An 18,479-nucleotide genomic window follows, 5' to 3' on the forward strand; every position below is an offset into this window, starting at 1 on the left:
GAGAATCAATAAAGCTCTATTGTAGGAACAGCGATCCTGACTTTGAGTAGTGTTGACTAGAAAGGTGCATTGTGTGCTGACAGGACGTCTCCTCTGTGACAAAGACACACAACGATGAGGTAAATTTACCAAAAGAAGAAATGTGACTCACTGAACAATTATAGTTATGCTGTGGGTTCCACTGAGCAGAGAAGGCACACAAGTCGCAGAGATATGGCCTGAATTTGCCAAACTGACACTTTGGTATTGATATCATTCATCTTTACTGCTGTGAACATCTTGTCTTGCCTGAGGCTTGATGGAAATCACATGACATGACAGTGACAAAGCAGAGACAATGAGTGACTTTAAACCACATCCAAATACTCTGCCCCAACAATGATGTTCATGCTATGTTAACAAAAAACAGGGACACAGGAAGATTTAAAAATGCATAAAGCTCTTAAGCCACTCTGCAAAGACATTAATATTTATATGTGCTTGAAGAAGTGGAAAATAATTTATTGCCACTTACCTCCGCGGGCCTGTTAAGTCTGTGAAACATCAGATTTTTGTCAGAGAATTGCAACGTTTTTCTGACATTAGACTTACTCGGCCGTTCACTCGAAAGTACTGAGGTTTCACACAAGATACTGCATTTACCGTACATCTTCCAGTGTCCAACAACAGGGAGTACAAAGCCCTAGGGACTGTCCTTAAAATAAAACAGTAGCCCATCCTGGGTCATGCATTTCTAATATGCAGGCCTGTAGCATGAAATGCTGGGCTCTGAGACGTACCACGACAAATGGAAGAGAAGCTATTGTTAGTCCCAGAGGTCAGATACTGTATAAATGGCCAAAGTGAGTGACTTAAAAACACATATTTAGCTTTAGTTTGCAAAACAGTGCTGAAGCATCAAATCAAATCCATTTTTTTGGGAGACTCTGTGTTACTGCATTGTGTTAATTAACACCTGCTCGTGGGATGTTAGGGCCTACTTCTATTCTTAGTCTGACCCATTTGGGGAATTTTTCCATTTTCATTTATTGCTAACTGCAAATTAGTGCTGCTAATGTGACCCTGCAGGATCAAAATATGTACCTCCATTGTCTCTGGAGTTGTGTCAGTTTGTTGAAAAAACATCCAGTGGTTTATGTATCAATTAAGAGTTTTATTGTACATAATGTATATGTTTTATATGAGTTTTAGATATATAGTTGTAATATAATGCTCCACTTGCAGTAATAGAGTGAACTTGACACAGCGCGTTTATCAGAGTTAGGGTCCTTGAAATTTAACATTCAGTCTTCAATCAAATCTGTTTCATCTTCTGAAAGAAAAGTTTATTCACCAAAACCAGAGATAGTTAGAAAGGAAGAGTTACAGCATAAGATGACAATACCTGGAGAGTTACACGAGAAGTTTGATCTGACACTATAGCCCATGGATGTGACAAGAGAACTGGATATGGCACCACCACACAGCCTTACTGTTTTTTTCTTTTCTTTTCTTTTCCAGTGGCCACTCAAAGTAGTGCAACAACAACTCCAACCAAACAAATCTTCAGCACAGTCCCAGTACACCACCACTCTAAAACAATCGCAGGACTTCAAACTCCAAAAAAAAGAAAATATGTACTTATTCATTGTCAATCCATCTATATATTTGTAAAACCTCTCATAGCCTAGGAACAAGGTTTTTATGATATCACCGCAATGTAAAGTTATTTGGTCGAGCACTAACTGGCGAGCAGGGCTAACAGGGGAAACACTACTGCATATGTGCGGTGGAATACACAACCTGAAAGCCAGAAAACCTTTTTGGCTCTTGTTCCAGTCAGGCAATTTTCATTAAAATGAGTGGCCACCACTTTTCAGTGCAACAGTCTGTGATCCTTAACCCTCTATGAGACAGTGTTGCCCTCAGGCAGCAAACCCCTGTTTTTGACCTCATACCTGATCTTAAATGATTTTATTTTTTAATTATTGCTTCTTTACTCCTGATTCCACTGATCATACGTACAGAAAACCTTGATGTTTCCCTTGTGGCACATTGTTGGCCTGAGGCAACAAACCATTATCTGGTGGTTTCCCGAAAAATAAGAATAGATGCCATAGATGGTTCTATGCTACAGTCAGGACATAGTTAGCATGTTTCACAAGCTTAGCAGGAGCATCGACTACCTGAAGTCTTTTCCAGGTAAGGTTGCCAGGCAAAGAATTCACTGCCTCCAGCCAAGAAAGGCTCCATTAACCGCTTCTCGTAAAACTGCAACTATCTCTGTATTGTGTAACCTTTGAACAGAGGGTAGCTGTTTCCCTCATATTCCAGCCTTTGTGGAAAATGAATTAAGCTAAACTACAATGTTTTAGTATCTTCTTGTCTGACTCTGGGCAAGAAACTAGTTAAATGTATTTCAAACTGGTTCTTTAACTTCAACTCCTTCACCTTTCTGAACCTACCTCATTGACTATTGTAATACAACTTTTATCCACATGGTTAAAATATTTAAATGTGATACATGATTTAAAAAATACCAAATACCAAAAAGTGCCAAATAATTTAAATAATTAAATCTGGATATCCTGCCAGGAATTCTGTGCCATCAAACTGGCTTTCTTCCTTGAAATGTACATATCAAAGTTAAACATGCAGTGTTTAAGCGTTCATATTCCGCCCCATCAACCTCCCCCAAAGACTCCGTGCTCATATGCATCTCTACCATAATTTTCAAAGACTCTAATCCTCTTTCACATGATCAAAAGCACATTAAAGAGGTACATACAGCGAATTCTCAGCCTGTTAAAATTCTTCTGTGATTCCTGTGTTTTTGTATCAGAACTGAGCTTAACAGATAAATTCTACCATGTTGGTTCTGATACAAAATGTATAGTACAGAAATCTATCATCATCAGCTGGATTTGGGATGGGGGACATGTTAAGACACTGGACTACGAAAGCTGAAATACTTACTGTATATGTATCATGACTGTAGGTAGATAAATGGAAAATTCCTTAACATTCTCTAATTTCTGAAACCTTTTCCATGACGTTCCATGGAGTACTTTATGGACTGTGATGAACCAATAGAAATAGGAAGATTTGTTTCCATACAGTTGACATAATCTAAGAATTTTTAAGCTTTTTACATGCACATTACATAGCACATAATACATGACAAATCAAAACTAATCTAGTCAAATCTGTGCTAAAAGTAAACTTACACTTTTAATAGTAAATGATGTTGAGAGTGCAAAAATAAAACCTAATGAGTCTGCCATCAGAAAAAAAAAAACATTTCCTGTACTTTAGTGGACTCTTTCATTTCAACACTGAACTACAGTGAGTTCAATATCACAACCTAATCTTCCTTGAATGTTCCCATTTATTTCTGTTTTAAAAATCTCACAAATATAGCCACAATACCTGATCCTTATCCTGTCAAAAATGTGACTTTGATTGACAAAAGTGCTATGATGGTGTACAGCAGTGAAAGTGTGGCTCGTGACTGTGCTTTTCACACTGGGTGAATCAAACCACCAGACATGTCCAACTAACACTGAGCACCAGCAAAGCAAAAGGGGAATCAATACAGTTGAAGGTGACAAGGCAGTCAACAGGGTGTATGTAAGTGTGGTGTGTGTGTGTGCGTGTGCGTGTGTGTGTGTGTGTGTGTGTGTGTGTGTGCGTGCGTGTGCGTGTGCGTGTGTGTGTGTGTGGGAGGGGTGAGGGGGTCGGGGGGGGTAGTGACTAATGGTGCTGCACCTGAGCCTATTACAGAGATAACAGCTGCGCTCAATAAAAAAAAAAAGCTGGACAACCTGAACGCTTATGCTTGGCGCATCACAGGAATCTTTTTGTGGTGTAATTTTATGAAATTAATGCTGTTTATTTTCTGAGGGTGGCAACAACTTCATCTATCTTATGATGAATACTTCAGTTTCATAATGTGACCGTGTTAGTGTGGTATGCTGCTCTCAGCTATTAGCAAAAACTGTTAGCTGCTCCACTTTTGAAACAGCTCAGCCTGTCAGGCCAGCAGATTAAAAAAAAAAAAAACCTTTTCGTGGTGCCGTTCAACAACAGCAAGGGAAATCTGTTGTTATTGCTGGGAATTACTAAAAGAAAAGGCTTTGACTTCAATTTTATTGTGACTTGGTGACATTATAAAACTGATTTAAACAGAAACGAATGCACATTGATCTCAAAACCACAAAGTTTTGATTGCAGTTGAAACTTTATCAGGTAACAACGTTTAAATATTGCATTCATTTCTACATTATACCAATGGTCTATAAATACATTTGCATATCTGAGTGATTGTATTGAGCAATGTGCAAAGCTAAATAAAAACTGATTTCAACTAGTCTTTCAACCTGAAACCCTCTACATGGTCTTATGAGAGCTTATGATATAGCACAGGTATTTTCCCACTCTGTTTGGTTCCATTTAGGCTCACAAACAGTTTGGTTAGGTTCAGGGAAAGATCAGAATAATAACAGAGGACTTTTGTCATCACAATTATAAGCATGCAGTTAAGGTTAAGATTAACGTTTAGTTTTTGTTTGAAATGGGAGATGAGCAGTCACCCTTAGTTGTCACCATAATTAACGCACTGTTGAATTTAAAAGTAACGTTGACTATCGGTTTCAAACCATGAAACCCACAGTAGCCTGCCATGTAAAGGTTTAAAGTTTTGTCCACCTCTACCTCCTCCCACTTTGTGACTCTGTCGGGGCGCACTGCCTGCGTGGTTGTGTGTGGCCGTCACGGAATGTCTTCATTTTCATTTTGGCAACCACGCTACCAGGTTAGAGCAGCTACACAGCCTACGTGAGACGTGTGTGTCACGCTAATGTCATGCATCGCTTTTGCAGCGCGTCTCGCTTATTTTTCACGTGACATGCGATTCGAGGCAAAAATAGACAGGGAAAAGATCTGCGCTCGCCTGTGTACAATTGCAGAAATCCAACGTAGGCTCCAAATATATTATGTGAATATATGTAGGTGAAAGGCAGTATATTTCCAATGCGCTTCTCCTCTCTCTCTTCGCCTGTGCGTGTGTGGGCCTATGTGTCTTGTGCTGAACGAGGGTAAACAAAAATGATGTGACTACTTTTTAGATACATCTCTTCACTTACTGGACCTCAAACATTCGACTAATAACAACCGTTATCCCAGGGAAACTCACTGTGGAAAGATGGGGCTGGCAGTAGCAGTGCAGCAGCAGACACACAGGCAGGGTGGAAACACATACACACGTGCGAGCTAGCGGCAGCAGTACAGCGAAGTAGACCATGTCATGTCTAAGGGCTAATTTTTGCTTTGCTCTTGTCATAATTACTATGGCCAGTAGAGGGTGCTGTCACAATAACTACGTAAACCTACTATCACTGTGACACATAATAAGTTGCTTGCTCAAATGATCTCCTAAGGTTTGTGTATTTTTTTTTTTTTTTTTTTTTTTTGGAGGAGGACAGTCAGTTTTGCTGCCAAATTTGTTTTCTTTTCGCTACTGTAGATGCACTCCAATCTCAGTGTGATGTCACATTGGTCAAGTTTTGCCAGTTATTTGTCTGAACAATCTAAATTCACCTTCAAGCAATAAATCAAGCCGAGAACAGTCATAACACCCTGAGACTTTAGTGGTTTAAGAAGCAACTGTCCTTTAACATTGCCTGAACAGTACACATGCTCATTCTCGTGCATCTGTGCAGTGACAGAGGGTGTGAAGATCACTGAGATTCACTGCCATTGCTGCTGTACATCAGAACAGAAGGGGGGGGGGGGGGGGGTCAACAGACCACAATAGGCCTCTGATATATCAACCCATTACTAATTAAAATTCATAATGGGAGCTCTTTAAGCTGCTGGATTTGTTTACTGCTTGTCGTTGGATATGAAAGTAGCGGTTCTTAAATTTGAATTGAAAAACTAATTTAATATCAGGTTGCCTAAAATGCGCATTTGCTAAAAGGAATCTCTTTTTTAATAAAAAAAAAAAAAAAAAAAAATGTTGTCAAAAAATCTTCACAATTTTCCGAACAAGTAGTTGTTACAGAACTTTTGCCATGACGGAAATATCTTACTCGTTGTGTTGTACTTCACCCCATTGATGTACTCCGGGCAGGGTCTCTCCACAATCCTGCCGGTGCTGCTCCGCGGCCAGCAGGTCCCAATCTCATCCGTGGTGGCGTTACAATATAAACCTTAGGGGATAAAATGAAATGATAAAAAGGCAGACGATTATAGCTTCCCTTTTCGATGACACAACAAAAACACCTCTCAATATAGGACAAAGGGAAGGGAAGCAATTCCATCTTACCATCAGTGCTCAGCATTGACAGGGTAGCGTTTTCCAAAAAAGTGTCATGGAAAGCCTCTATTAAACTACAATTCAGGTCCCCGAGCTCTTCGAATATGATCTCATAAATAGTAGCATCCATGGTGCGAGTCGCCGCTTTTGAATAACGTGCGATTAATTTGAAGTCCTAGCGGAAATGACCACAGTGAGCCCAGCGGTGTTCATGGGCATGTGAATCAGAGCAACAGTAATGACAAATACATAGCCCGGCGCTCCTTCTGGGAGCGCGTGCCCGGCCAATCAGAGCCGCGGATCTGCTCACTCATCCACATGAAAGACAAGCGACACACTGGACTGACCAGATCACGGGCTTTGTTCCTCTGACATTTCACACCTGCCATCCACCTGTCAGCCTTATTTATAGAGGAAAAAGTCGGATGAATTCAAAGTAGTCGAAGCGTGTGATTGCTGATAACTTTAATGTACAGCCTTCTGAAAAATATATTTAAAAAAAAAATGCAGATCAGATTACAAGCAAACTACAGGAATAAAAAGAACGGCATATAAGGCGCAATGAAAGCAAAGTTCTTCTTGAATTTTAAAATAGAATTTATACATTTATATAATGTTTCTATCTTGTGTCTGGTGGGGTTTATAGGCTTTCAAACAAGTTGTGATGTCAGAAATGACGTGTCCTGCTCACATGTATACACCTTTGATTTCAGTTGAGCACAGAGAAATTTTACTCTTTCAGCAGAGGAAATCAGTGCACCAGTTTCGAACTCAACTCACGTCATTCTCTACAGCAAAAGTCAGACAGTCATGAGATGGAACACTGATCAAACACATCTTTGAGCAGTGGATTTTAACCTTACCCTAACTAAGTCTTACTGTCATCATAGCTGTGATGCACAGATATAGATCAATAATTTAGATTTTTGCGTCATTGAGTACAGACAGACCTTAATTTCTAGTTGAAACTTAAAGTACATGTTGAAGGTCAGACTGTAGCCATGGTTTAAAGAACTAATAGTGACTGTTAATAGGACGCATCAAAGTCAAACACTTTGTGGTCACAAAACCACATGCCGTTTCAGTGTCACAAAGCCACATGTGGTTTTGTGACACTGAATCATTATCTTGTGATTTGTGTCTGACAAACGACTAACACTCCTATCCAGCCATCCAGCCATCATCTATACCCGCTTTATCCTGAACAGGGTCACGGGGGAGCTGGAGCCTATCCCAGCTGACTTTGGACGAAGGTGGGGTACAGCTTGGAAGAGGTCGCCAGTCCATCACAGGGCCAGCACAGAAAGACAAACCATGACAGACATGCACGCTCAAATTTAGAATCAGCAATTAACCTGACATGACCTGAAGCCGGAGTACCCGGAGAGAACGCACACAGCCATGGGGAGACCATGCAAACTCCACACAGACATTCCCACATCCACAAAATCATGCTAAGCATTTGAAGAAATGCTGTAGTTTTTCATGTGGGGGCAGTTTCTTTGACGACTAATAATGTATTTCTGCACAAGTTCTGGTTTGTACGTGTCAGCGATGGTGGAACACAAACAACATCATTTTGTGTGACCGCCATAAAGTGGGACTCCACACACTCAGGCTTCCTCTTTTTTTATGGAACAGAACCAGTTTTTAAACCTTAGTGAGTAAAGTTTTAGAAAGAATGAGAGCTCCTAAAATAGCTGGCTTTCCCCTTCAACCGTCCTAATTGTAAATGTGAAAATAATTATGACCACAACAACAATTAGCATGGAGATCAACACTTAACATTTTCCCGCTAGAAAACTGCAATAAGGTTGAGTGGCTCTCCACTCCAACAACGAACTATGTTTACTTCTGTGCAGATTTGGCCAGGATACAGTTTGAGTATGAAAATTACAACTCTTCGCACTGCAGTAGAATGCATTGGATTAGTCAGTGGATCAAATAGATAAATGCTTGCCTTGTATTTTATATGATGTAGACATTTGCTGTTTGAACTCAGACAGAAGTTCAGTCAGGGGATTTTGCAACATAAACAGAGTGACCTTTACTCAGCTCCTCTGAACTGGCTTCCCCCAGTTATTTCTGCAAAGAAGCCCCCTGCCTGCAGGGTAAAATAAAAAATAAACCAAACAAATGAAATCAAAAGAGGAATCCTAATAGTAAAATCTCAACGTGGACTGTTTTTTTTAACAAGCTGACATGCTATAGTTTGCTTTTAGTTCAAATGTCACAGTTACTGATAAATACAGTGCAATTAAAAACAGACAAAATATTCACATGTTTTGAATCCAAACCCATTCAAAGATTATGCCTAGACTGGAAATGTGCCTCATGACAGTCTAATATCTTTTCTGTTTACCTGTTCAATTTGAGACATGACCTTTTCACCAGCAAGAGGCTTTCTCTCTAAGCTCCTTCTAAGCTTCCATCTCATTTTATCGCCTGTGCTTTCAGATCATGTACTCATAGATCTCTCCGGCATCTGAATGTTGACATGACAGTGTGATGAATACTGTTGTCATTGGCCAGCTATTAATAGTACATCAAAAAGCTAATTAATTAGCTTACATCACACACTCCGACATGTTCACTGCTTTCAGCAATGGAAAGAGAAAAAAAAGTTGTAAAAAAACCTTTCTTTTATTGAGTTCTTGCAGAACAAAACTTCTCTCTTTAATCACCTGAGGACAAAATATGAATTATCAAGAAATTAGTGTCTGTAGTGTAACTTCATAAATCAAATATTATCGTTGGACAAACAAAAAGATCCTGCCCCAAGTAAGTAGAAAAAAAAAATAAAGCTTACCCTGCTCTCACAAAAGACTGACTCTAACTCTTCAGCAGAAATAAAATCTATACATAACCCAGGGAGGGTTGTGTTCTGATTCACCCAAATCAAAATGTTATTTTCATTATTTAAACTACGGATCCAAGTTTTCAACTACAAACACAGCAAATATAAATTCCTGTGCTCTTAACATAAATTGGGGAAAAAAAAGTTTAATACCAATTAATACAGATGTTTTGTAAAATTACTAAATATAATTGTTTTTGGCTCAAAACTGCACTCTTATTATTGCACCACGGGGAATCAGGATAATGAGGATCTGCTTCGAGAACGCATTAGTTAAACAATGTGTACCCTGCCTAAACTTCAACTCAGCAAAGATTTGAATCTTTCAGAGAAAGAGAGCTTTTCCCTTTATGTCATTGTATTATATGAAGTATGTTTTCAGGCTTTCAGTGCTCTTTGTTTGAACAACAGAGTGTTCACTTGGAGCTCAGATAGGAGGACATTTCATCAGGGTTGCGCAGGCCCATCTTGCATCTGTTAGCCTCAGATCTCTAGAGACCCACAGGCATTTAAATCTAATCCCACATAACTCAACTCAGCCATGGACTGATTTCCAAATGGCTGTTGATTTTATGTGGGATTTCTCTTAGCCTCAGGGCTTTTGATGACTCAGGGTTTTATTTGTTAATATAAGTACAGACTACCGATAAGATGCTAGTTGTATCTGGCTGAGGAGGACTAATCAGACCATGATATAGTGATTAATCTTGTGTAGTATTCACCTATGCTTTTGGAGGCTTTCAATATGGTAACAAACCAGATTAATAACTTGAAATTGTCTTTGTTTTCTGTAAGTTACTCTTTAAGTCTAATTACCTAATTGTAAAGGATGTAATTTCTGCAAGTGAGCCATTTTGCAAATCAAAAAAGCTATTTCTTCTTTGTGTGACAAAGGCAGGTCCAAACTCCAAAGAATGACTGAATGTGCAGGCTGAATATATGTGCAAGTGTAGCTCAGAGCAAGGACGTGGCACGGAGAAACCGACTGCAGAGACAACAGTAGGGGGGAACACAAAGTGCACCTTGGAGTATTCCCACATGATCTTTTGGCTACAGAACAATTGGACATTAGACACAACAAAACATTACACTTGGCTAAGTAAAGCAAAAAGATCACAGTGATAACATTGTGTAAAATATATAAAGCCAATACCAGATATACATTATACAGCGCACTGGCAGGGTTCGATTGAGCTTTACATGAGTCCGTATGGAAGGGCAAAATTATATCATGAGTCAGGCAGAGAAGCTTTGCATGACTCTAGGGTTTAGTGTGAGCTACTTACTGCACTCACTTAAGTGACAGCTGCTGAATAAATATCCTCATGTACTGTGGTGCTGGCCTCAAGGTGACTTAACCAAAGCTTAAAGTCATTTGACAGCTCAGCCCGGCAGTCACATAGTGAGCCCTGCTCAGGTGGTGTAAGTGATAAGCTCTGTTCATTGTAGCCATTTGACTCTCAGTTCATTTGACTGAGGATGTGAGCAGTTGAGACCAGTTTTAAGTGCCGCTGCTGCCAGCCATGATACACTCCTCTGAGTTAATGTGCCACAAAACACTAGAACAGCAGCTTGGTCATGTGCTCGACATAGGAAAATCTTTGACCACTGTGTTCTTTTTCTGAACTGAGTGTCATTGCCCACATAAAGGAGTGGTTTCCAGGTGTTAGAATACCATGCATTTCTTCTCCGTGGGCTGAAGCAGGCAACTGTACTACAATTAATATGCTGAACTAAATGAGCTGTTGTCACTTGAATCTTTGTAAATATCTGCCTCCACTCCAAGCACAGCCATGACGAATGTAGGCTGTTATCACAAGCAGAGAACTGCCTGTGCATGTAAAGGGTGAATGCAAAGCCCCCATCTTTTCAACATTGTTTTGCAAAAGCAAATCATTATAATTGGTCGCGTTTCAAGTGAGATGCTGCAAATTCTGCTGTTGCATTGTAGATAGACGTATAACTCTGTGCTATTGAGGCTGGCTTTGTGCGTCACACCACTTTGTTGTACAGTGCATTTGCACTACCCTGCTGTTGTTAAGAACACAGCTTTGAATGTAGATGTTTTGTCTTTGTTTAGGGTATATTAATTGTAAAAAAACAAAAAACGAAAAGGGAAACTTTATGCTAAATAATTAGCTTATACTGTGAGCTATATAGTCTGGATGAGTGACAGTGATTTTTACATGGGGAAGTAATGAAATAAGAAATCACCCAATTGTGACGTTGTGTAATATTCAAAAAGATTAATTCCTTTTGAAGTTAGAAAAGTCAAATAATTACAACATATATGCAGTGGAATAATGATTACTAGTAGTTTGACAGCACTGGAGGGTTTTTTGGTGCAATTAGAAGACTAGACGTCTTGAACGCAAACAAAGTGAAAATGAGGAATGTGGAAAAACCGAGATGCATTTGGCATGTTATAAAAACTCTGGTGGTAACTATGCATGCTTCAATATATGTGTGAGTGTATGTATTTGCAGTTGTGTGCAGGTGTGAGAAGGTTTCAGGGTAAATTGCAAATTAAAATTGCAGCCCATTCATGATAAGACTGAAACATTGTCACAGTTCCTAAAAACTGAAATTGCTTTAAAGCCAAACTAGCCTTAGGTTGTTATGTTTATTAAACAGACTAGAAAAAAAATGGATACATTACAGTCGCATAAGAGGTGCTATAATTAGACCAGTCCAGCTGAATATCCCTCCAGCTTCAGCTCAAGCTTTGACTTTTTATCCCAGTTGATATGTTGGTATTGTTGGTTCATGTCTATTTGTTTGCCAGCACAAGTTAATGTGTATGCATTTGCATGTGTTTTGTTTCTTTGTCACTGTAAGAAGAATCTAGGGGGTCGTTTTTGCAACATTTACCAAATTGAAGGATCTGAACTGACTTCTTGTAGTTTGTTTTACGACCAGGACTCTTGAGGTGTCAGTTATTAAGGTGTAGATGAGAAAAGACTTGTCAGTTGCAGTCTTTTTTCAAAGCATGTATTTTTTACTCTTTGAGTATATAGCACACCTTACAAAAACAGTGCCTCCTGAATAAATTCTGTCTGTCGTTGTTGTATTCTTCTTGGAATAAATATTCTTACACCATTACTTTCAGACCTGTCAGGGCAGGCAACACAGATTTATGCTCTGGTCTCATACAGCAGTAGTGATATGCAGGTACATGCTCTAAATACTTAAGTCTTTGCATCTATTCTAAAAACACAAATTTGTATTCATCTAAATATTTTAAACAGACATTTTATTCTGTGTTGTTTATGATATTAGAGCTGAATCAAATGGAGCCAGAAAGGATGGTAATGGTTTTGACTTTCCTAACCACTCAATCTCTATGACTGAAAACCCCACATAGAACAGCGTAGGCAGCACAGGAGCTCACGCAAGCTGAATGAACTCACTAACTGCTCTGTTAGTCAGTGGTTAGTAAAGAAAGTTTTGCATTTAACGAGGCAAGGTCAACCCAAATACATCTAATCCTGGAACGACTTCATGGACTGAAAGAGTGATTAAAAGCACGTATTTGATACTGAAAACACAGCAGGAGATTTGTAATGAGTATTTCGCAATTAGTGCCTATGGGGACATCATTTTACAGGGTTAGTGAAGCCATAAGCAGCGCAGGAATCCCCCTAGAGTCTGAGGGCAGTGAAAGAGTGAAGAATATACTGTAGCTAAGGATGAAAATTAAACGTGGAGCAGGATTCTTGATGAACACTGAAAGGACCCACAGGACAACTGTTTCAGTGAAAACAAAAAAGATATTTAACGGGTTTTTCCCTTTCAGCGAAGAAAAGCTATAACTTACTTTAATTAATTTGTAATGATAATAATAATGATAATAATAATGTAAAACACTTGTTTAACTGCTTCTTTGCTTACCATCCTGTTTCACTACATTCATGTGAAGGTTTTTTTGTAATTCTTCTCTCCATGCAAAGGTAATTCAAATCGGAATATATTTGTTTGTAAACGGATACTTGGAGGCTAAATGCTCCACTGTATGCCTTGATTTTAAGAGCACTTATCCGACTTTACTTGCTCAAAAACCTTTGCCCACACTTTCTTTGAAAAAGGAACAAAGCATCTATAGTTTCAGTTAGCCACTGTGAGAGGTTGCCCCATCAACTGTAGACTGGACATACAAAGATAACAAGATTTTTATTTTCTTCTAGATCCATCCATCCATCCATCTTCCTCTGCTTATCCGGGATCGGGTCGCGGTAGCAGCAGGCCAAGCAAGTTGGCCCAGACTTCCCTCTCCCCTGCATCATTTTCCAGCTCCCCAGATGGGATATATAATCCCTCCAGCATGTTCTGGGTCTTCCCCGGGGTCTCCTGCCAGTTGGGCGTGCCCGGAAAACCTCCAATGGGAGGCGCCCAGGAGGCATCCTGATCAGATGCCCGAACCACCTCAGCTGACTCCTTTCGACGCAAAAGAGTAGCGGCTCTACTCCAAGCTCCCTCCTAATGTCCAAGCTCCTGATGTCCAAGCTCCTTACACTATCTCCAAGGCTGAGCTCGGTCACCCTACGGAGGAAACTCAGTTCAGCCGCTTGCAGCCGCGATCTCGTTCTTTCGGTCATGACCCAGAGCTTGTGACCATAGGTGAGGGTTGGAACGTAGATCGACTGATAAATAGAAAGCTTCACCTTCCGGCTCAGCTCCCTTTTCACCAACATGGTTTGGTGCAGCGCCTGTTTTACTGCTGCAGCCGCACCGATCCGCCTGTCGATCTCCCGCTCCATCCTTCCCTCACTCATGAACAAGACCCCGAAATATTTAAACTCCTTCGCTTGGGGCAGGCACTCCGTCCCCACCAAGAGGGAGCAATCCACTGATTTCCGGCAGAGCACCATGGCCTCAGATTTGGAGGGGCTAACCCTCATCCCCGCCACTTCACACTCGACTGCAAACCGCCCCAGTGAATGCTGGAGGTCATGGTCTAAAGAGGCCAACAGGACCACATCATCTGCAAACAGCAGAGAGGCAATCCCTAGACTCCTGAACCTGACGTTCTCTTCCCCCCAAGTCCTGTTCCATGGCCTCCCCGAACTCCTCCCATGCCTGAGTTTTAGCATCCGCGACCACTGCAGCCGCAGCCCTTCTGGCCTGCCGGTACCTCTCAGCTGCTTCAGGAGACCCGAAAGGCCTCCTTCTTTAGCTTGACAGCTTGACCAGGCGCTCGCCGGCAAGCTCCCCTCCCAGGTCCGGCTCCGGGAGGGTGTGCTGGTTTCCCTGATCCAGGCAAGATGGCTGAATTCTGTGTGCTGCTGTTCATAGGGGGACTTTTGAACCACTTTTAGTCTGGGCTCTCCTCTGAGACCAGTTTGCCTTGGGAGACCCTACCAGGGGCTGATGCCCTGGACAACATAGCTCCCAGGATCACTGAGCCACTCAAACCCCTCCACCACGTTAAGGTGGCGAGTCTTAGAAGGTTTTTTTTGGCAATTCTCAGAGTTTTTTTTTCTTGTAGATAAGCTGTTGAATTTGTTTTAATAGTGAAGTTTCAAGTGAAAGCATTTACTTTCAGGGTTAGTTTTATATTGGTGGTTATGGTTTAAAGGAGTCAGACTCGCCACTGTTTTGTTGATGCTTTCTGTAAATTCAAGGGAACACGCAATACAGCAAAATACCGAAATAAAAAACACAGTTTCAGAGATTGCCTTTCCTTGAAGGAAAAACAAAGTGAATTTTTTTGCATGAAGACTTCACTCAAGCACAGTTTAACCCTCGTGTTGTCCTTGGGTCAAAATGACCCGCAGCTGTGTTCAACCAAGTTCTATTTTATTTCTATATTTTTATATTTTTTTAGGATCATTGGTCATCATTCTTTAAAGAAACCCTCACAGTCTCCTTGTCACCAATGATCCCAAAAAATATGAAAATAAAATAGAACTTGGTTGAACACAGCTGCGGGTCATTTTGACCCAAGGACAACACAAAGGTTAAAAGCATAGCTGGTGGCACAAATGAGTTCTACTCAATGCTTTCTAATTTCACAGCAATCAGCAATTTATTTTATAGAGACCTCTAGTTAGCATGAAAATATGTTTCTTCATTTATTTAAAGGCATGTAACTCAATAAACAAGTTCTCTTGGGTTGAATATGGTGTAATATTGTGGAGAAACTCTCAAAAGAGTCACTCTGGAAGAAGAGAGGTTTCTGGTGCGAGCTGTCATGTCAGACACTACATCTACTCACAGAGTTGATTACAGCCACTTTATTTCCCAGAGGCTGATTCCATCCATCAACCTCATCATAATATTGTATGATAGACTGGCATACCCTGGGTACCTTTGTGAAGTCACTTGACAAAGTGGGGTGCGTTACAGAATATCACTCCCACTGCCTCAAATTACCCTTGTGTGAAATAGTTCTGCTTCTAGACCCTTTTTTTTGACGATAGTTTGCACTACACATGACAGTGTTCTTCATTTTCCTGAGGTGTTGTGTGAAATGTCTGTTTTAGACACTTTCAAGCATCTCTCAGTGCTGTGTAATTACCTGACTTCAAGATCCAGTTCACCTAAAAATGTCATGTGGTGCATCTTGGTCCAAGAAACAAGAAAATGAAGCTGCAGTGAGATTCTCAAGCTTTAACCCTAAAAGACTCCCCATGAACCAAATTTCTGTCTTTTAGCAGGGGCAGAGGATTTTTAGGTGATGTAATAGGCCAACAATATATTCCATATGGAAGTGGTAAACAACATCTGAAAGCTACAGAGATGCATTTCAGCTCTGTGTGTCAATTTATTTATCCCCTTTCTTGATTAAATGTCCTTTCATGCCTTAAAGAAACGTACTTTTTCTTGTTAGCGATATCTTCCTCTTTTCCACGCTTTTTGGTGCTGTTAGTTGCTAGCTTCCTCCTCTCCTCTAGCTTGATAAACAGTTGCTCCCAGCTCTCCTATTGTTGAAAGAAAAAACAGAAGAAAGGAGAAATTATAAATAATAGCGGCAGTTTACACTGTAGCCAAATTATTTATGTATCTATTAATTAAACATAAACAGCATACAGACATGTCAGAGACAGAGTGGAGAGTTTAATTGCTTTTCTTAGGGGTTAGATAAGACCAAAACAGAGCTAAGATGGGAGTAAGTAGTGCAGTATGTCTGCTGGATCATTAATGAAAATGCTTACAGTTGGCATGATTACAAAACTGTCACCTCAAACTACACAGTGAAGAGCAGTGGATGTCGCAATCCAGGTTTGAATGAGAGTATCCATAAAAGTACAATAGATAAAATAAAAAGAATTGGAAAAAAGAAAGTAAAGAAAGGATGCCACCGTACAGTAGGCTTATATGCACATTAGCCTAACTGTTAGTTTGATGTTCTGATGTCCTTGTTTTGCCTGTGAATACTAACTGTGTTAGTGGTTGATGCTTTTATCATTGAGATATTTTGTTAATCTGCCTTTAATAACAGCCAGTACATAGCTGCTGCTGCACAATATTCTGTATACTTTGTGTGTGCTTGCTATCAGATATTTGGCTGCTATGCTAGTAAATAAGGTGTTTGTGGTAGTTGTTTTATCATTAACATGTATTGTGTAAATCTGGCTTTAATAAAAGCCAGCGCATATCGGCTGTTGTTTAATATTTGTACGTTTACTTTGTGTGGGCTTGCTATCAGATCGTATGGCCTGCTTTGCGAGTAAATACAGTCGGTGGTGTTTTATCTTTAGATTTTATTGTGTAAATCTGGCTTTCCTTTGAGCCAGTGCCCAGACACTGTTGTAAGTGTATGGACAGCCCTTATCATCTGTATGTTTTCTTATAGGATTATTTTTCCTTTCATAGACAAATATTGTATGTTCATCAAAGGATACGACTGTTTTTCTAAGGGCCACAATAATGGATGTGAGAAAACATACACACTCATGTACATTTTACATTATCAATCATTTATACTGGTCAGATTCATACCCCACATTATCCCTACAGCAACCACCACTTAAATGTTTTCCCATGGCTATGCCCATGATGCAACTACGCTCCAAAATGTAATGGGCTATTCTTTGGCCCACACTACACCCTTCCACAAAGCAAAATATCGGGACGATAGTTTTTCCATAATCCCGCTCAGAGACAAACAAATAAACAATCGAACCAAAAACATAATCTCCTTGGCAGAGGTCATTACATAACTGTTGATATGCAATCACACTGACTGCCACAAATAGCACTCACATTCTGCATCATTAACTGGATTTACTGCTGCACCTTAATTAAGAATTGACTGACAGAGGCTGAGGTCTTCACCATCTGAATCTGGGATAATAGAGGTGATACTTTTGGCACGAGCTGTCACCTGATGGGTGAAGCAATTCTGTATTCCCTGTACCTTTGACCAGAAGTCATTATTCAGGAGGTTTCTCATTGCACTTGTCTCAAAATTGAAAGCATGCACATCATGGTGCTGAGAGGATTTCTGATAGAAGTCATTCTGAGTGTTTTAGAGACCGAACAAGGGGGAAATAGAATTTCCACCTTATCTGAGTTTAAGATGCCACATCATCTCAGTTTCCTTTATCTTTAGACCTAAGAAATCACAGTTTTTGTGCGTGTAAGTGATCTGCATTGTGGTCTGTAAAATTCCTCCCTGCTTAGTTCTGTTGTTCTTAATTTCTTTGTGTTGGTGCTGTTGGACCTTCAATTAACCAGGGTGTCTTTTGTAAGTGTTCAATTTATAGAGCATTCTCAGAATTTCTGTGCATTACACTATGCTGAAAGAGGTGTCAGTCAATTTTTACTCTTGCATCCTTAGGGTGAATTAGACTACGTTTCAGTACAATATCCTGTCTTGACCATCTTTGATGCTCTGCGTTACTCTTTAATTAATTTAAAAGCCACATGACAGCACAGAATTCTTGATGACGCTTTTGATCTCCTACCTTCAAAAAATTTCATTTGGTAGTGTTTTTCTGAGTAAAACATAGACCCCACTTTCTGAATGTATCATCTTGATTATATAATCATATTATGTTAAATTGTGTGCAGCGTATCACTACACAAGTTTGGCCATCTTAAGATTGCTGGTTTTGACAGAACCCCTTAAGAAATTGCAACAGCCCTCATGTTAACAAAGCTGATTACACATCTCAGCTTTAATCTGTATTATGGGTCTGCGTGGGACGTGGATGGTATTTGATTGAAACCCTTCTGCCCACAAAGACTAATGACAGCAGCGGTTTGTGTTATTTATTTCCACCTTGCATCCAGGGATGCAACGATTTATGAACACAAAGCTTGAAGAAACGCAAATGTGTCTTCAGGGGAGATAGTGAAACAAATCTTAGTTGGCTCTAT

At 40.0% G+C, this 18,479-nt stretch overlaps 1 protein-coding gene across 1 annotated transcript in view; it reads right to left on the minus strand.

The window, feature by feature from the left end:
• The window catches only part of LOC138203062 (corticotropin-releasing factor receptor 2), a 32,491-nt gene extending 25,927 nt beyond the window's left edge, over positions 1-6,564 (minus strand). Inside the window, exons 1-2 of the mRNA XM_069157615.1 lie at positions 6,308-6,564; positions 6,072-6,191 (exon numbers count right to left, since the gene is read on the minus strand). Coding sequence (XP_069013716.1) covers positions 6,072-6,191; positions 6,308-6,428 — 241 coding nt within the window. The 5' untranslated portion in view covers positions 6,429-6,564. The remainder of the gene's footprint in view (positions 1-6,071; positions 6,192-6,307) is intronic.
• Between the last annotated feature and the right edge of the window lie 11,915 nt (positions 6,565-18,479).

This window comes from Embiotoca jacksoni, unplaced genomic scaffold (assembly GCF_022577435.1).
Source record: "Embiotoca jacksoni isolate LCO1_2020_lvr unplaced genomic scaffold, fEmbJac1.0.p SCAF_22, whole genome shotgun sequence".
Taxonomy (NCBI): domain Eukaryota; kingdom Metazoa; phylum Chordata; class Actinopteri; family Embiotocidae; genus Embiotoca; species Embiotoca jacksoni.